The 19,882-nt window shown below is 53.4% G+C and overlaps 1 protein-coding gene across 1 annotated transcript in view; it reads right to left on the bottom strand.

Moving 5' to 3' along the window:
* The window catches only part of Nrxn2 (neurexin 2), a 102,786-nt gene that overhangs the window by 36,446 nt on the left and 46,458 nt on the right, over positions 1–19,882 (bottom strand). The window contains 8 exon segments of the mRNA XM_038327354.1: positions 2,120–2,239; positions 2,557–2,730; positions 3,871–4,061; positions 4,652–5,033; positions 5,392–5,511; positions 6,789–6,815; positions 12,740–12,943; positions 13,137–13,523. Coding sequence (XP_038183282.1) covers positions 2,120–2,239; positions 2,557–2,730; positions 3,871–4,061; positions 4,652–5,033; positions 5,392–5,511; positions 6,789–6,815; positions 12,740–12,943; positions 13,137–13,523 — 1,605 coding nt within the window.

Raw genomic sequence — 19,882 nt, 5'->3', positions numbered from 1 at the left:
GACAGAGACACAGAGGGGAAGAGAGAAGAGAGAGACAGAGGTGTGCAAGAGATCAATAGAGGTTGCAGAGATGAGGAGAGATGGAGAAGCAGCCACGGTGAGAGACAGCCTGGGAAAGGCAGGAGGCTGCCTCCGACAGCAGGAGCCCAGGGCTCTGGTGTGCACATTCCCTCCTTCCTCCATCCAACAGTCCTGATTCCTCTCTCTACTTGCTTCTCCAGCTGATCTTTCTGCTGCTGCTCTGACACAGTTGACTCTTGAGAGCTTCCCCAAGCCCCACAAACCCCTCATGATGCAAATGGAAGAACCAAGGTAAAAGGTGGGAAGAGGCTGTCCTGAAGGTCAGGCCTCTCTTCTTCCTAGTCTCCCTCCATTGAGACAGCTCCAAACACCCTCAGAGGGCCAGTTCTTCCCTGCCACCTTGTCCACCCTCCCCAACTCTCTTCACACATAGCCAATGTCTTTACTTGTTTCTGTGTGACAGTGTGCAGCTGTACAGGGCTCCCCTATGGGCGAAACCCCAGAGGAGAGGCCCTGGAGGAAAGGGGGCATGATTGACACTCCTCCACCCAGTTTCTTGCTCCCCCTTATAGTAGGAGAGACCTCAGAGGAGCTCCAGCTAGCACTGGCTCCTTCAGAACAACACTAAGCCCTTTGGGGGCTCCAGACTTCACCCACCTTTTTCTTTAGCTCCACAGCTTTGCACAGACTGTGCCACCAGACACAGCTGGGTGCTTGGAATGATGGCACTTCCCAGGCTGAGGCCGGGCCCACCAGCCTAAAACGTAGAGAGCTCTCTCCTCCCACCCCAAAGATGGACCAATTCTCTAGACACACATCCTGCCTCCAGCTCTCGGCCCCTTCCTGAAGCACAATAGTGAACGTGAACAGTCATACTTAGACCAGATTGCCTATATCCTAAGCAAGAAAAACCAACATGGGTATCACCACCATTCCCAGAATCCCGAGTGCAGCAGGAGTAACCATCATAGTCAAGGGATCCCAGGTTCTAGTGAAGCTCAACCCCTGACCCCGCCCCCGCCCCCCGGGACTGGAGGCTTGGTGTAGGATCAAATGGGATGGTTTTGCCTTTGCAGGTGGCACGGGACTGCCAGTGGGGAGGGTTACAGTGAGCAGGTCTATGTCGACTAAGGCCAAGCAGAACACACAGCAGGGCTGAGGTGGTCCTGAGCTGGCTGGGAGGTTTAGGGAAGCACAGAGCACAGCAGGTCAGATGAACCGCCTGGGAGACAAAGCTGGGATGGCTGACCACACCCAGGGACAAAGCTGGGATGGCTGACCACACCTGAGAATAAGTAAATGAGAGGGGGAGAGGGGCTGGACATTTTATCAAAGGACAAGCCCACGGCCACCCAAGAGCCTCATCCCCTGGAATGACTCAGGGCTCCATCAGATGATGCAGGTCCAGACGAGAGGTGAGAGGACAGGCAGGAGGTCTCACCTAGGACTGCTGGAACTACCTCCAGGCATTTCCAGGCCCTGGGTTGGCTCACTTGCACTTTGTGTTTGAAGAGCAGGGAAGCTTTATCCTCTCATGTGTGCATGGGGCGGGGGGGTGGTCTCTTCTGATGTCACTTTGCTTTGCTGCCCACCCATCCCCAATCATCAGAAAGGTCAAAGCCTCCGCACCCCCCACTATACCCCCATGTCTGGCCCAGCTGTCCTCCCTCTGCCAAGCTGTAACCAGCTGATGGCCACCAACCACTGGGGACTAGAAAATGCTGCCAAAGCTGCTATCTCTGGGGAGGGGCCTCACCAATATGCAAGCTAGCAAGGGAGGACACTAGGGACTGACCTTGTGGCTCAAAGGGACAACCTGCAGCTGGGATTCTTGAGTTAGGGAGAGAAAGAGAGAATAGAGAGCCTGTGTCTAAGAAAATCCGATGATGTGCCGTCTCAGAACCAGGACAGGCCACCTGTCGATAGATGGCTCTAGAGACTCAGGCAGTAGTGAGGGGCAGCAGCCACTAGCAAGCCCCTGTGGGCTCTGTGGGATGGAGCAGAAGGAATCAAAATCCCTCTCTCCTTCCTCCCAGGCGGGTCCTGTGGCTGGGGACAGGGATGGGAACTCCCAGGGCCCAGCCCTGCGGGCACTCACGGTCATTGCAGACAGGGCCTCCATAGGAAGTCATGGTACAGTCACAGGTAAAGCCATCCCACTGCTGCAGACAGACGCCCTGGTTGGCACAAGACTCTTCGGTGCAGGTGGTACTGGGGCCTGGGAAGGAGCACGAAGGAGAAATGCCCTGGGCTCAGCCAACGTCCCCAGGGGCTGCAGAAGTTCCACAGCCAGGCAGAGAGTCTCTGTCCTTGGTCCACCAAACTAGAATGGCCAGATACCGAACACGGTGCTGGGACGGGATAGGAACAGGGACATTCAAAGACTGCTAGGTTTGGGACTAGAGGCCAGGGCTGAAGACAACAGGGAGAGTGTGTGACTTGGCCCTTCCCTGTCCTCTTTGTCCCAGAGTTCCTGGGACAGGCTTCTGCAATCCTGAGAAGCCCTGGGGCTCCACCACTCTGGCACATACTCACCATCACAGCCTCTCTCCACCTGCCCGATGCGGTGCAGGGCATCAGCAATGAGGTCTGGGAGGCGCCCGTTGAGGTCCACAGAGGCCAGGCAGCCCTGAAAGCCATCCCGAGAGGCCACCAGCTTGGGCAGGTTGCTGAACATATTCTTGCTCAGGCCACCGATGTACAACTCCCCTGCAAAGGGAGTGCTGTCAACACCCTGCTATCCTGAACTTTATTCCCCTTCCGGGATGCTGGCATCCCACCGTGGGGTCCTACCAGACATCTGGAAGGCTCCCGGTATCCCTAACAAATACAACAACCTGCAGACTCTCCACCTTCCCTTCCCTCTGCCATCTGTCTGCTCCCCTCTCTCAGGAGCTCAGATGCCTGCGGCAGTGGGGGTGGGGGCAGCTGGAGGGACCCACTCCATGCTCTCTCCCACACATAGGATTCCAGTTCCGTCCTGTAATCAGGGCCTTTCATGGATGCGCAGCCCTACATCACTTCCACCCCCGCTCCCCCATCCCAAAGACTGTTTCCCAGAACCGCAGCCTTTCCCCACTCAGCGGCCTTCACCCCTCTGAAATCCTCCTGACGACTGGGCTCTGGGAAGAAGTCTTCCCCGGGGATGCCTAACGTCCCACATGGACTCTAAGGGAAGTCCTGACCAGTGTCTAGCTTGGCTTCAGCAGCCCTGGGCATCCTATCCGAAGACTCGTCCCTGGGTCGACTGCCACTTCCGATTCTCTGTACCACATCGCCCTCTCCTGGGAGCAAGGAGAATTTGCAGCACTGTCGTGCAAGCTAGTGGATCTGGGGATTCAGGAGGTAAATTCATTGGTCTCTGAAGATCTTCCCTAAGTTTTGACAGTCCAGGTTACATGGACACACATGGGACCCTGTGGGGCTAAGGGATGCTGTAGGCATGTGCAAGAAGGCAGCATGGATCCCAGCTGGCTCTGGAACTGCTGCAGGCCTCATGTCTCCTGTTCCATTGCCCAGTCTGCTGTCTCCCTTTCCCCTTCTCTCTTCTCCTCTTCCTCTCAGCCTCCTACTCTGACGGCTGGCAATGGCTACTTCAATGACTACCATAGAGTCATTGGAGAAGGTGGGACCCCGGTGAGAAACAGCCTTCCCAGTGTTCCATCTGAGACAGCTGCAGAGCCCAGTGAGACCCAGGTGAGAAACATCAGTCAGACACAGTAGAGAACAGGAAAGAGGGTTGGGGAAGAGGAAAGAGAAACAGCCTTGACCCCTCACGGGGGGGGGGTGATCTTGCTGGAGAAGGGGAGCTGGGCTAAGTCTGGCCTTCTCCAGAGGCTCCAGCCCCACCTTTAAGATCCAGATTTCGGGCACCATTGGAGTGCTGCGTGACAGTGCGGGAGTCAATCTTCAGCGTGTGCACGTTGCCTGGGTCCCTGGACACCACCACATTGTGCCACTGGTTGTCATTGACCGGTTTGTCTGAGTTTCCCTTCATCAAGGACGGGCCGTTCCCCAGGTCAAACACGTAGTGGATGTACCTGCCCCACAACAGGGAGGAAACACTAGATCAGGTGGGGACCGCTGAGATGCCAGGAAGAATGCGCTACTGCTGGCGGGGGATCTGGGGACCTGGGAAGGAGAAATGGAGGAAGAGATGCCACAGGAAGGAACATAAACAGTGCCATTAAAAGGCTGTGGCATGAAGTCTTGTCCCTGGAGGATGAGGGCGGGGAGGGGGGGGGTCACAGAAGCACTTGCTCTTGGGACCTAAGAGGACCAAACAGGAGGGGGGTTTGAGTGATTCAGTAGGGGTCACCCGAAAGCAGAGTCAGAGCTGCTTGAAGGGTGCAGTCTTTCAGGGCAAGAGGACTGGGCTCACTTCTGCCATAGAGAAGGCAGTGGGCAGAGAAGAGATGTAACCGGGAACCCAGGCAAGGAAGCATCTGAGGAGCCAGCAGCCTGGCATCAGGGTTCAGTTTCTCCATCTTGGCTGAGGAAGAGCCCTCCCAGCTGATGACTAGGGATGTGAGTCTTGCCCTTAGATCTAGGTGCCTTGAAGATTCCCAATGGTCAGGGGAGCTGTATCTGAGCCAGCAAGGGGACATCACCACAACGCCCAGCCCCTCACCCCTTGACCAGCTCGATGACAATGAAGTCATTGCCGTTGCCTGAGTTGAACAGCAGAAGCCCATCGGGGGCTGTGGTCTTGAACTGGAAGAAGAGGTGCATGGAGGCGTAAGCCTGCAGCGTAGCCAAAGCCAGGTAGCTGCTACGACTCTTGAAGGTGACAGGATCAGCCACGATGGCACGCAGACCAAAACGAGCATTAAGCTCACAGTAGGTGATGTCCCCGTCTTTGCATTGGTCCATGTAGGGCTGACCATTGAACACCAGCCCACTCAGGTGCCCGATGAAGTTGGAGGGCACCACAGAGATGAACCGCCGCTCTGTCATGATGCCCGTCTCAATGTTGTGGAACTCCAGCCGAGTGTGGGCTCCCGCCATCTGTCCTGTTCAGGACAGAAGACCAATATGAGGGAGAGAAACTCAGTGCACAAACAAGGAGTCACCTCTGGGATTGGGCCTTGTGTTCCCAGAAGCATCATCTCCTTGACACGGAACCACAGCAAGCAACATCAGTAGATGTCCGGGGCCAGTGCTAATGTCCCACCACGCCGGGAGAAGCTGCAGGAGTCCGTGGAAGGCCAATAAACTTCCCCAAAGAGTCTGCATGTAGGAAGCTGAAATGGTCCCTGGGGTCCAGACCCATAACAATTACTTCCCTAGGAGTAACAACCCAGCCAGAGGTTAGAAACCAAGCACAGGTCACTAGAAATAAGTGTGCCACCCTGGGTCGGGGCCACCTACCCTCCACGGTCACGTTGTCCACAGACAGCTGCAGGCTCTTGCCACGCCGCACCACCCTCACTGTGTGCCACTCATTGTCGTTCAGCTTGTGCCCCGCAAAGAGTGTCTCGGGGCCTTTACCTGCAGCACCAAGGGGGGAGTGAGCGTGGCTGGCACATGGTCACAGACAAGGAGCCCACCTGCACATGTGCACATTCCAGCTCACGTCAACGTGTATGCCCCTCCCCTCACACCTGGAGTGCATGCAGGGAGATCTTATCCACCTGGGGTCACAAACCCAGTCCCGTCATTTTGTACGACTGCAAAGGATGCCAGTTGTGTAGACTATGACACCAATGGTGGCGCTGGCCACAGACACGCCTTCCCCTGGTCTCCTGAGGACCTACAGTGTGTAACGCTAGCAGCTGGGTTCTCAGCCCTAACACTTTCCAATGGAGGGGCGCCCACACCCCCACATCCCCGCATGCACAAGCCAGCTTGGCCCCACTGTCACTTCGCTGCAAGCTCCTGTTTAACTCCGCGCCCTGGAACTGCTCTCCCCTACTCAGCACTCAGAGAGCCTGCAAAGCCACAGCCAGGTTCTGGTCCTTGGAAACTGACCACGTATTGACGGTGAGGTTGTCAATAAACGTACACATCTCTCAGATGCTGCTGGACTTTGTAGCACCTCCGAGCTACCCCTGGGTCCCTAGGGCTCAGTCTGCCTGGGGCTCAGGGTGCTGGCATTAAAAGGCCTCAGGTGCGTGCACACACTGTGCCACAACCACATAAAACAAGGGGCAATGAGCACACGAACTCTCTGCTTGCAACTTCCATAATCTGACTGCAAGGCACAGTGTGCAGAGACTCTCTGAGACTGAGCACCTAGATCAGGGCAGAGAGACCCAGACCTATGCTGACCTTCTGATTCCCTGCTCACAGCCCTCACTGGCAACTCTTGAGTGTCAGGAACCTTGTATACTTGGGCAGTAAAGACTAGGCTTTGAGGCTCCTGGCATGCCCAAATCATCTTTCCCATGTACCTCGCCTGCCCCCTTGTGGTCACTGATGGAGATGCATCATTGTGTCTCCAGGCTTTGTGTAATCTTGCAGCAGATGCCACCCAGCTCCAGATTTCTGCCTCCTGCTGCTGACTTGGGAGACAAGGTGTCCTGGCCCTCCCTTTCCCAAAATCCATAAGCATCCTCACCAACTACCTCTCCCTGATTCTGCTTCGTTGTATCCATCCTGCCTCCATAATTCCCCTTCTCAACCCCATGCCTGCTCCCCTCCCCACACACCTGGCCTCACAAACCAGTAATGAAACTATCCCCCCACTCATCCCTTTCTCCCTAAATCCCAATGCCCAGTGTCCCAGACCCTTTGGGTCTCTGCAGAAGAAGAGGGAAGCCACTTACTAGGTGCGCAGCCGACGCGCAGGCAGTCTGGGGGGGCCATGGGGTGGGCAGAGGGGGAGGGAGAAAAAAAGGCAAAACAAGGTTTTTTGGTTTTTTTTTTTTTACATCCTTCACAGGGAGGGGTTTCTGCAGGCGGGGGGTTCCCTCCAGGGCCACTTTCTGGGGACCACGCGTGCCCAGGTGCCCTTTCCCCTTCCTCAGTTGGACCCTTGTCCTTCCTGCCCCCAAGAGGGCTTTAACTCTCCCCAAAGTCAAGAGGTAGGGCAGTCAGGTGGTAGGAAGAGGGCTTGTGTGCCCCTTTTGAGAGGCCCAGGCCTCTCATGTCTGAGGGAGACGGGCACCTCGGGAATCCCAGCCGTACAGGGGCTTGCCAGGGGATGAGGGCTTGGCCGACCCCACATCTACCCAATCCCTGGGACAGAGATGGGTAGGGCAGGCCAGGGTCCCTGCATCCCCTGCTCTGGGATGACACCCTGCTTAGAGCTCAGGTGTGACAAGTCACTCCTCAATCTCTAAGCTCAAAAGAGGGGTCTGCCCCAGAGCCCTCTTCCTAAAGGCCATAGACCTCCCAAAGCCCCAGTGGCTGGCACCACCCCTACAGGAACCTTCCTTCCATCTACCCCCTGCCCTGGGGGCACCGAGCTTCCACTAGGGGTCAACGTACTCCTCCACCCCGAAGAACAAGTGTTTTGTCGGTTTCCTTAAGGAGGAGTCAAGGCCTCAGAGAGGGATGCCAAGATCTGCAAAATGTGACTTCTAGGCCCAGTGCAAGTCACTGGCGAGCAAGGTCCTCAATCCTACCCTTGGCCTGGCATTGCTGTCCCCAGTTTCAAGTCTGGAAAGGTCTCTTATGGTTAGAAAACCCAGGTTTACACAAAGCTGTGGTGATATTTTGTTTGTAATCTAACAAATAAAGCGTGACAGAAAATCAGAGTGCAAAGCTAGTCACTAGTTAGCCATAGAGGCCAGGCAGTGGTGGCATACACCTTAAATCGCAGAACTCAGAAGGCAGAGACAGACTGATCTCTGTGAGTTCAAAGCCACCCTGGGCTGCACAGGCTTGATCCAGTCTCAAAGAGAAACAAAGCCAGGCAGTGATGGCTCACACCTTAAATCCCAGCACTAGGAAAGTGGAGACAGGAGGGATACAGCTGGCCACAGAGAGGTGGCAGGAGACAGGAGCCCAGCCTATTCAGTCTGAGGATTCATGGAGACAGGATTTTGCCCCCTTTGGTCTGAGGACTCAATAGAGGTTTAAAAAAAATCTGTCTAGTGGCTGGCTCCTTCTCCTCTCTGATCTTTCAGCATTTACCCCAATATCTGACTTTGGGTTTTTATTATTAAGATTAATTAGTATTTGTGCTACACAGAGCCAACATCCCAGGCCCCCAAGAGCCCTGGGTCACTTGAAGTTCTAGTGTGCCCTTAGTGGGCACTGGCCAGGCTGGAGTGACGGGACTGTCTAGGGCTATGAGTCAGGGGAGCTAGGTCCTCACCTCAGTCCTAAACAGACTCACTGTGTGACTTCAGGCAGATCTCTCGAAGCCTGGCCTTCCCTTCCTCAGTGCTGAGAGTCTGGGGCAGGCTGAGGGCATGTCCCTGGCCTTCCAGGGGACAATCTCTAACCCTAGTTAAGAGTGATGCCCTGGCCTCCTGTGGGTTCTCCATGAACAAGTTCTGCCCAGGTGCCCGACAGCCCAGGATGCAGCTGCATCCCTTGGGCCAGGGAAGGTTTCTGCAGTGGTGGTAAACAGCCCCCCCGTGGCTCTGCAGGTCATGAGCCCCTCAGGCAGTACAGCTGAGCTCCACACGCGTTGTCAACCACAGCAGAGTGGGAGGAGCAGCAGGGACCCTGAGCCACAGCCTGGGCACCAAGGGACAGAGACAAGAGGAAGTGAGGGGTCACAGTGAGGGGAAGGAGGCTGAGTAAGGACGGAGAGAGAAGAGGAAGAACCAGGAACAGAGGGAGGGTCAGGATTGGAGGGGAGGGTGCCAGGCCCTGGTTTCAGGTCCCAGGGGCTCTCTCCAAGCCAGCAGAGTCTTCACCGATGAAGGGTCCAAAAAAGAAAAAAGAGGGCTGGAAGGGCAGGTCAGTCTCCTATAAAGGAACAGGGCCAAGCAAAACGCTTGACTTTCCCATCCCAAGGAGAGGATATACCAGGAGTGTCAGGGTGTCCATCTGTCCAGAGAAGAGGTGACAATTCAGCCTACCCTGCAGTGATTCCCCTCAGAAGCCCCCTTGAAGATGGGTATCCAGGGAGGCCAGGCCCCTCCCCAAAGAAAGCAGGGAGAGCGGGCTGGAGAAAGCAGCTCTTCCATACACATTCCCCAAAATGCTGTTCAGAGAGTGATAACCAGTAACCCATTAGTCAGCTGCCAGTGCTCCAGGAGCAGAGAATGGATGGGTACACGGATGCCAGAACCAAGATCAGGGTGACGGCGTGAACATGGATGGGATGGGGTGGATGGGGAGAAAACTGCCCACCGAGAACGAAATGAATGGAAAGAACACAGTCCCCTGGCTTGGTCTAACTCACTTCTGGGGCTGGGAAGTGGCATGAAGACATCCAGCCCCCAGCTCCATGCAAGGAATTTCAAAAACCGCAGCCTTTCCTCACAAGAGGTTTGCACAGAGCAGTATCACTTGGCCCTGGTGTCTTCTCCCCTCAGGCTCCCAGCCCCTGGGTAGGAAGGCGTGGGCTCTTCCATGGCCCCAGGAGTTAAAGGGCTCTGGGGTGTCATGTGTTTTCCTGCTGACTTAAAATATGAGCAGAGCTCAAGAGGGCAAAGCCAGTGAGAACTTAGGAGCAAGGGGAAATCTGAGAAGGCCAGGAGGGCACTAGGGAAGAAGAGCCCAGTGGTCAGAGTGTCCATGTCAGAGGAAGGCCCCTTCTACCAGGGCCTGCTCTGGTACCTTTGCTCTTTCTTCAAGACCACCTCTGAGTGTCTATGCCCGGCAGACTGAACTGTGTGACTGACTGACTGCCTCTGAACTTCTGGCCTCTCTCTCTACAGACCACAAATCAGAGACCAAACCTCTAGTTCCTTAGCAGCAAGACCAGCCCAGAACTTTGACCTCGCTGCTGTTCCTGTCTAGAGCCCAGCAGGCCCTGGGTGGGTCACAGGATGGGAATAAAGAATTCAGAGCTAGTCTGTACTGGTGATGCCATGTAGAAGCAAGCCTTGCACCTGGCTCCAACTTGGGTTCTTCTCCCAGCCTGAAGTGCCACACTGGAGTAGATCTGGAGGCCAAACCGAGCTCACCCTCAGGTGTCCATCCCTTGGAAACCGTCTACCTTGATTTTTGAGACAGTCTCTCACTGTGATCTGGAGTTTACCAGCCAGGCTAGGCTAGCTGGCCAGTAAGCTCCAAGGATCTTCCTGTCTCTGCTTCCCCTTCTGGAGATTAAATTCGGTCCTTACGCTTGCAAGGCAAGCATTTTACCCACCAAGCTGATGCCTCGGGCGCTTGGGGGAAGATTCTTAGCCCTGTTTTTAACAGGAAAAGAGCAGGCTTGGGGAGGGAAATTAACTTACCCAGCAACGAAAGATTCCAGGGTTGGACCCTGGGTCTTCTGACCCCCATCCCAGAGCTCTCCAAAGATTCCAGGGTTGGATCCTGGTCTTCTGGCCCCCAGGCCAGAGCTCTCCAAAGATTCCAGGGTTGGACCCTGGTCTTCTGACCCCCAGCCCAGAACTCTCCATCTCAGTTCCAGGCTGGGCAGCTGGACAGAGACCGCTACGTCTCTAGTGCCTACACATAGGCAACAAACCTCTCGTTCCTTAGCAGTGAGTTGGGCCCAGAACGATGATCTCGCTGCTGCTGCCTGTCTGGAGCCCAGCAGGCCCTAGGTGGTCACAGGATGGGGAATATAGAATTCGGGGCTGGGCTGGACTGGGGACACTATGTGCAAGTCATGGCACCTGGCCCCATCTTGGGTCCCCCGCCCAAGCTGAGGTGCCACACTGGAGTGTCTTTGGTGCTTACACACCTCTGTGTGCTCAAGAGGAATCTGCAGACAGATGTGTCTGCACCAAGTGTTTGGTCTCAGCTTTGGCTGCTAGAGATTAGCTCTCAGCACCCGTGTTTCTGTAGATGGGGACAGGGCGCAGGCTGGTGGTGTCATCAGTCTGGGACATTCAGTCTAGATCTCTCTGGATCTTGTTCTGACTTCTGAGATTCATGAGACACAGACAGAAAGGTAAGCCTGTAGGAAAAAGGTTAAATCCCAAGGGTTAGGTCCCAAGGGCCCACCAAGACAAGATTTGCTGACCAAGGATGTCATCTCTCATCTAAAGAAACTCCAGCTTCTTCCCAGAGAATCAAGAACAGTCCAAGGAAATCAGAGCATCTGTCTTCTTTCTGAGGATGAAGACCACAGGCTTCCCCTGCTTGGTCCCACCAAACAGAGCAAAGGCAAGCACTTAGCCATGTGAGACCACATGCATGTAACCAGTCCAGGGAGACTGAAGGAGGCAGAATGACACATGGGGCCCTGGACAGGACCTCCCCTCTAGAACAGCGCCAAGGGAATAGCTCTGGGGAAAGGGCTGTTGTGTTTCCGGTCACGTAGGTCAGAACAGGGCTGTAGGTACTGCCTCAAACCAGCGTGAGACCCTGGTAACTCTCCAGACTTCCAGCCATCCTTGACCTGAGAGTCAAGGTGAGCAATGAGGTGTCAACACAAGTATCTAAACAAGGCCTCCAAAGTCCACAATCTACCCCAAAGATGCTTCAGAGAGCAAGGTTAAGATGAGAATCCGTGTAGGTGTCAAAGCTCTGATGTTCTAGAGAGTCCCCCTTCTCCCCATTACCAGAACTCATGGTGCTCTGATTAGACTTAGGGCATTGAAGGCTTCTACAGGGCTGTCCTTGGGTGTGGCACTTCCACAGTATGCAGTGGACAGCTGCGCCAGCAGCCCGAACACCGTAGGGCCTCTTCGCTCAGGGTGCCCTGCACTGTAGTTTGTGAGGTGGCCTCCTCGCTCTGGATCCTGACCTGGCAAATAGCTGGTCCTCATAAGACGTCCCTCAGAAACCAGCCAAACGAGTAACTCTGCCTTCTCCCTCCACCGTGACCACAAACACCAAGGCCCGTGATAATCTAACAGATAACCTGAGCATGCTCTCTGTGCCCCAAGGAGCAACAGGGATGTGTAGACCCTGTTCTCACCCATGGGCAAGAGCAGAGACAGTGAGTAGTCTGGTGGAAAGAGCCAGCAAGCTGAAAACCCCCACCCAAAACTCTACACTTCCTGTGGCCTGGGTTTGACACAGGCACCTCCCCAGCCATTACACCTTTAATCTTAGCACTCAGGAGGCAGAGCAGGTGGATCTCTGTGAGTTTGAGGCTGGCCTGGTCTACAGTGCCTGCCTGGTGAGCTGGTGTCTTCCCAGAACACCAAGGGGACCTACATGGGACATAAACTGCACGACAAGTGTGAGGTAGCATGTTCTTGTGTCCAGAGTGCACACAGGAACCTGCACACTGCATCCCAGAGACAGTATGATCTAAGCAGAGCGGCTAAGTGTGGCTGTCTGCCAGGCCAGCTGTTTGCTGTCCTCATATCTGCCACTGGGCTGAGCTGAGCGCGGGATTGTACCTAGCAGGTGTCAACAAGTAATTCTGTAATGAAGAAGCCCGTGAATGAGCAAGACAAGAATGAGTGTGTGCCATCTTGTGCGTGCAGGACAGATGCCACCAACACTCCATAGAAGTGACTTGAGGGGACAGTTATCACACTCAGATGCATCCTAACAGGTGTATGTGGCTGTGTTCTGGGTCTGAACAGAGACACAGCCCTCAGAGGCTCAGATTCAGGTTGCTGCTACCTATTTGCAAACTGCTAGGGTCACCTCTGGCTGGTGCCACCACCAGCTTCTCCAGACAGAGGGGAGTGTAGGTCAGAGGCAGGCTGGGGAGAGGCCAGCAGAGGACTGGGGTGGTTACCGAGGTTGACGGTGAGCTTCGCCTGCCCCCCGTCCAGCTCGAGGCGCAGTGTGTCAGCTGACTCCCTGGAGGTGGTGGCCATCATGAGTCCATAGGCCCTCTGGGACATGAAACGCAGGGACACATCCTCAGCCTCCGTGTGCATGGCATTGGGCAGCATGATCTTCATGTACATGGAGCCATCATAACTTAGGACAGTGGCCTCTGCCCCGGGGGTGGAGAACAGAGGCCAAAGAAACGGGGAAAAAATGGAAAGGGAAGAGAGAGAGAAAACAAGAGTCATTACCGGGAGAGAAGTCTGGGCTGGCCTGAGGGGTGCTCTGAAGAGGGGTGCAGCACAATGATGGAAAGTGGGTTCCTTCGGACTCAGGACATACGAGACCAAGCCCAGCCTCACCTCTCTCACAGACCCGACCCAGAAAGCCGGTCCCGACGCAGTCACAGACGAACCGGTTCCAGCCTTCTCGACAGACGCCTCCATTTCGACAGGGGGCTGACGCACACTGCTTCAGCGTCTCCCGAGAGCAGAAGGGGGCAACACCTGCAGCCCCCTGGGCCTCTGCCAGGCCCCGGAGATCTCGACTCCGTCCATCTATGAAGAGGTCTCGAACACAGCCCACATAGCCAGCCCGCAGAGCAGCTGTCCACACCTCAGGAGGCAGCGGCAGGTCCACCCGGCCACCCTCAGGAAGGCCGCCCAGGTATAGCTCACTCTCCAGGTCCAGGACCTCGCTCTCTCCTGTAGCCAAGAATGGCGTGCTGCGGCTGTTCACGGAGATGGAGCCTGGGGACCAACGGAGAGTGAGCCTCAGTGGGGAGGGAAGTCGAGTCAGTTTCACTACTGAGGCCCCCTCCATCCTGCACCCAGTGGGCTCAGGAGCATGACCCTTGTCCCTGGGGTCTGGCCTCACTTACCCTCTGTGCAAACTACCTAACTGTAGTCCTCAAGCCCAGGAGCTTGAGAGCCAGTCCCAGACCCCACCCAGCCACAGTGGGCTGTAGACCTCTGTCCAGATCCTTCTCACCACCTACAAGAGACCTCCAAACTATCCACGCGGCACATACATCCAAACTCCTGTGGCCTAACCAGGTCAGATCGCTCAGACCAGAGATCCTGGAGGAGACTGTGATAATTGAATCTCCGTGTGTGTAGGGGAGGGTTGTAAGACAGAGACTTGTTTATGTAGCCCTAGCTACCCTGGAGCTCCTTCTATAGACCAGATTCCTATATATAGAATAGAACTTAGGAAATCTTCGTGCTTCCGCCTACAGAGGGTTGAATTACAGATGTGTGTCACTATGTCTAGCAACCCCATGTGTGTGTGTGTGTGTGTGTGTGTGTGTGCTTATTCATTTGTTCTGGTTCAGGATTTTATTTGGTTTTGACTTTTTAATCAGGGTATCATGCAGTCCAGAATGACTTTATGTCACCAAAGACGACCTTGAACCTCTGATCCGCCTGACTCAACTCCCAAGTGCTGCAATCATAGGCATGTACCATTGTGCCCAGCTTGTTAATACTTGCTAAAGATTTTTTTCTTGACATAGGATCTTACTATATAACTCTGGTTGGCCTAGAACTCACTATGTAGACTAGGGCAGCCTTAACCTTACAGATATCTACCTGTCTCTTCCCCCTCCTTCTAGTGCTAGGATGCCTGCTCTGAAGATTTGTTTTAAATTATGCATGCATGTGTATGACTGTGTGAGAGTATGTTCCTGTGAGTTCAGGTACACACAGAAGCCAGCAAGGATCATCAGGTCTCCAGGAACTGGAGGTATAGGCAATTGTGAGTGAGCCAGCCAATTGGGGGGAGGGGGCATGCCAGGAAACAAACTTGGATCTTCTACAAGAGCAGTACACACTCTTAACCACTGATCAATCTCTGTGTGTGTGTGTGTGTGTGTGTGTGTGTGTGGTGTGGTATCTGTGTGGTGTGTGTGTATGGTATGTGTGTAGTATGTGTGTGTCTGTGGTGTGTGTGTGGTATATGTGATGTGTGTGTGGTATGTGTGTGAGTATATGATGTGTGTGTGGTGTGTGTGTGTGTGTGAGTATATGATGTGTGTGTGGTGTATGTGTGAATGTGTGTGTGGTATGTGTGTGGTGTGTGTGTGGTGTGTGTGTGGTGTGTATGTGGTTTGTGTGTGGTGTGTGTGGTATGTACATGTATGTGTGTGGTATGTGTGTGAGTATATGGTGTGTGTGTATATGTGTGTGTGATATGATTACTGTGTAGCACTGGCTGCTTGTAACTTGCTCTGTAGACAAAGCTGGCCTTGAACTCACTGAGCTCCACCTACCTCTATCTCCTGAATGCTAGGATTAAAGGCAAGCGCCACTAAGCCTGAAAGCCCTGTATTTTTTTTATCCCGTGTTTTCCTTTTCAAGGACAAACTCTGAAAAGAAAGGAGGAAGGGGTCAGGGCAGCAGTGGCACCAGGTATGGCAGTTCACACCTATGATCCCAATACTCAGGAGGCAGAGGCAGGATGACTGCCACGTGTTTGAGGATGGCTACACAGTGCCATCCTGTGTAAAAAAAATAAAAGCAAAGCTCCTAGCAAGGTTTAGGAGTGATAAGGAGCCACTGGGCCTCTTAGACATGAGTACAGTGGGCATCTTGAAAGGGAGGGGGTGGAGGAGAAGTCAGATATGAGCAGAGTCGAAGGAACTCGAGGAGCAAAGTCGAAGCCTTCTTTGCAGATGCAGCTCCTACTAGAAGCCAGTCCCTTCTTCAACACCCTACCCATCTCCCGGGCTCCCTTGTAAAGTCTTCACCCCCCCCATAGGGTTTCTCTGTGTAACAGCTCTAGCTGTCCTAGGACTCACTCTGTAGACCAGGCTGGCCTCGAACTCACAGAGAACCACCTGCCTCTGCCTCCCAAGTGCTGGGCTTAAAGGTGTGTGCACTACCATGCCAGGCTTCTTATAAAGTCTTTTGTTTTTAAGATTTATTTACTTTTATCTTGTGTATATGTGTGTGCCTGCATGTGTGTAGGGACGTGAGCCGCCATGTGTGTGTCTGCATGTGTGTGGGGATGTGAGCCACCATGTGTGTGCCTGTATGTGTGTAGGGATGTGAGCCGCCATGTGCTGGGGACCCGGAAAACCCAGGTCTTCTGCTAAAACAAAACATGCCATTCATTGCTGAGCCACCTCCCCAGCTCCAAGTCACTGCTGTTTAAGGAATTATTTATTATTTATTATGCATGTGTACATGTGTGCACCTGCCTACAGAGGCAGAAGAAGGTGTGGGATCCCCTGGATCTGGAGTTACAAGTGGTTGTGAGCCTTCTGGTGTGGTCTGGGAACTGAGCTCTCATCCTCTGAAAGAGCAGCAGGTTGACTCTCTCCAGCCCCTAAAGCTTGTGTGTGTGTGTGGTGAGGTGTATGTGTGTGTTGTGATGTGTGTTGTGATATATGTGTATGTTGTATGTGTGTGTTGTGATGAATGTGTGTGCTGTGATGTGTGTGTATGTTGTGTGTGTTGTGATGTATGTGTGTTGTGATGTATGTGTTTTATGTGTTGTGATATATGTGTGTTGTGATGGCTGTGTGCGCTGTGATGTATATGCATGTGTTGTGTGTGCATTGTGATGTATGTGTGTGTGCTGTGTGTGTGATGTGATGTGTATGTGATGTGGAGGACAGAGAATGATATTCAGGAGTCAGTTCTCCCCTTCTACTGAGGAACCTGGGGAACAAACTCGGGCCATCAGACCTGAGCAGTAAAAGCTTCTACCTGCTGAACCCTAACAGGATCGCCCAGAATCAGCAGAGCCTCCTGTAACCCATGCTTTGTCTGCTGGAATCTCAGCAAGAACTGAACGTGAGGAGAAGAGGGCAGGAAAGAAAGGCTAAGAAGAGAGGTGTTCAGCAGAGCAGACAGCTCTGGAGAGGAGACTGGTGTGTGCTCTGGCCTCTGCTCCAGTCACTCCAAATACAAAACACGAGCATAATACTGACTCATTCATTGACGGAAGAACAGACAAACTGGATGTGAGCACGGCTCTGGGATGTTACTCAGAATTCAGAAGAAGGGAGTCTGACTCACACTACAATACTGGTGAACCCCAAAAGACACTGTACCCATTGAAACAGCCAGACACGAGAAGACACAAGTCGGATACGGTGGTACATCCCAGCACTCTGGAGGCTAAGGTAGCAGGATCTTGATTCAAAGTCAGCCTGGGATAGATAAAGCCCCTGGGTCGGAAGGAAGAAAGGTAGATAGGCAAAAGAAGGGAGCTGGGGAGATGGCTCAGTGCTTAATGTGCTTGCTCCTCATGTATGAGGCCCAGAGTTCAAATCCCCAGAAACCCACATAAATGCCAAGTGGGTGTGGTGGCCCACCTGTAATTTCAGCCTTGGAAGGCAGAGGCATGGGATCCCCAGAGCAAGCTGGCTGGACATATTTGTGAGCTTAGGGTTTGATTGAGAGACCCTACTTCATTAAAGAAGATAGATGATTCCTGACATCAGCCTTGGATCTCCACAGGCATGTGCACCCACATACACGTGCCCCAATACACATGCAAGCATGGACATAAACACGTAAAAATGGAAAAGAGGAGGAAAGAGAAATACCATGTGACTTCATTAATCTAAAGTCTCAGAGTCATCAGATTCCAACAGATAGATGGTGGCCAGAGGCAGGAGAGGGGGGAGGAGAGCTTATGTTTAACAGAGACGATTTCAGCTTGGGAAGATGAAAAATCTGCACCTGGATGGTGGTGAGGGCTGCGCAGCAACATGAGTGGAATCAATGTCCCAATCACGATTAACGATTAGGACTGTGATATGCAATTTACCAGTGTCAGAAACAAACTAAAAAGAACCAAAAGTGAGACAACCGGGGAACAGATGAGCGTAGGAGGCACTTGCGAGGCAAGGTTGACAGCCCACGCTGGATCCCGTGAACACACATAAAGATGTGGTTGCTTGTGACCAAGGTCGCAGCACTTCTATGGTGCGATGAGGGGTGGAGACAGTCACCCAGATGCCAGCTCGCCTGGGTATGCTGGGAGGCAGCAGAAACAAGAGAGAACCTTTCTCAACAAGGTGTAAGGCCAGAACCAGCTCCCCAAAATGTCCCCTGACCTCCGCACACATGCTGTGGCACAAAGACACAATTAGAAAACATATAAAAACAGGAAAAAGGAGTCTGGGGTGTGTCTCAGCAGGAGCAGGCCCTGGGTTCGATGCCAACCCTGGGGTGTGGGGACGCAGCAGGCCCTGGGTTCAATGCCAACCCTTGGGTATGGGGACACAGGAAAACGGGGGACAGTCTAAGCTGTTTTTAGGCAGCTTCCCCAAGCTCCTGGATAGCTGTCCAGCCCGAGGATGACTGCCCACCTGTGGGGACCACTAGAGGCTGTCAGTGAAGAGCCACCGCCACTGTCATGAGGGCAGAGCAGGGGCTAGCGTCCTCTCTCACGGCTTTCTCTGGTGAGGGAAGAGGAATGGGGAGCAAGGCCTCACTTCTGGGAGCCCAGCAGTCCCCTCCTCTCTGTGAGCAGACGCGGTCACTCCACCTGACTCTCAGGTCAGCAGTGGTGACAGCTGCAGGAATGTGAAAATTTAGCTGACGTTGATAAGCTCTTAAATTAGATAATGTGTCAGGCCTCATTTGTCTCAATTCTCTTACTTAGGTTCAACGAGATGGAGACGAGCACACCAGAATTAGCAGACAACCAACAAGCGCCTGACCAGGAGAGGGAGGCTGAACAGGAAGGACGGAGGAGAGGGCACTACAACAACAGAATCTTTGAAGCGTGGTCCACAGCCACACCACTCAGCATACATCCTGCGCCATTCGGCCCCAGAAGCTAAGCAGAGTCAGGCCTGGCTAGGTACAGCCCAGCCAGCTGTCCCCTTGATCTGGGACTCTCGTGGCCAGGCAGGTATGGTGGCCTAGTCACTGCGTCTCTGACGGCCAGAATGAGGTGAATAGTCTGTCAGCCACAGTTAGTTCTCAGAGAACCAGGCAGCTGCAGTGTTCTCAGGCTCTGCATTCATCCAACCCAACATGGATGGAAATATTTAAGGGAAGAACTGTCTGAACTAAACACATACGGAGACTGCTGTTCTTATTCATCAAACAACATAACGAAGACCATCACAAAACTACTATGTAACTATTATATAGCATTTATATTTTCTCTCTCTCCCTCTCTTTCTCTCTCCAGCCAAGGCTAGCCCCAAATTCCTTACACAGTTGAGGGTACCCTTGAACTCTTGATCTTCCTGCCTCTACCTCCTCAGTACTGGGATTGTGGGCAAGCACCACCATGCCTGGTTAATGGGGCGCTGGGGATGGAACCCAGGCTTCACGAATGGTAGGCAAGCACTCCAGCAGCTGAGCCCCAGGGTCTACCTTCTATCAGGTATGTTGAGGACTTGAGAGAACACATAAGTTACCCAGAAGGACATGTACAGGTGATATGCAATGCTACACCACCTTTTGTACCGAGTTGGAGCATAGTGGATCCTGATGTCTTTGGGGGTCCTAGGAGCAATCCTCTCAGACAGTGGGGGATAGCTGTTTCCTGATAAGCTAAAGAAATAAGGCTCTGGATAAAAAAGGAGCCATGGCCGGAAAGCTACTTTCTTTGTTTTGTTTTGACTATGCAGCCCTGGCTGGTCTGGATCTCACTATATAGTTCAAACTGGCCTCAAACTTACGACGCTCCTGCCTTTGTCTCCTGAGTGCTGGGATTGCAGGTATGAGTCACCACTCCTGGCTTTGAGAGTTATTTCCTTCAAGACATGGAACATCTCTGTTAGGTGCTATGCTAGTGTTTTTAGATGTGCTCTTTCCCATCTACAACGACCCTTGGGTAATTGTTCCTTTAAGAAATAAGGAAGAGCCGGGCGGTGGTGGCGCATGCCTTTAATCCCAGCACTTGGGAGGCAGAGGCAGGTGGATCTCTGTGAGTTCGAGGCCAGCCTGGTCTACAAGAGCTAGTTCCAGGACAGGCTCCAAAGCTACAGAGAAACCCTGTCTCGAAAAACCAAAAAAAAAAAAGAAATAAGGAAGAGTGGCCCTGTGCCTTCTGCCAGCTCAGGGCAGTGACGGAAGGTTCAAAGGACTGGGAGAGGAGACTAGGAGCAGGAAATGAAAGCTTGAGAGGCTGGGCA

Source organism: Arvicola amphibius, chromosome 1, assembly GCF_903992535.2.
Source record: "Arvicola amphibius chromosome 1, mArvAmp1.2, whole genome shotgun sequence".
NCBI lineage: Eukaryota > Metazoa > Chordata > Mammalia > Rodentia > Cricetidae > Arvicola > Arvicola amphibius.
This window is presented reverse-complemented; position numbering and strand designations above follow the sequence as displayed.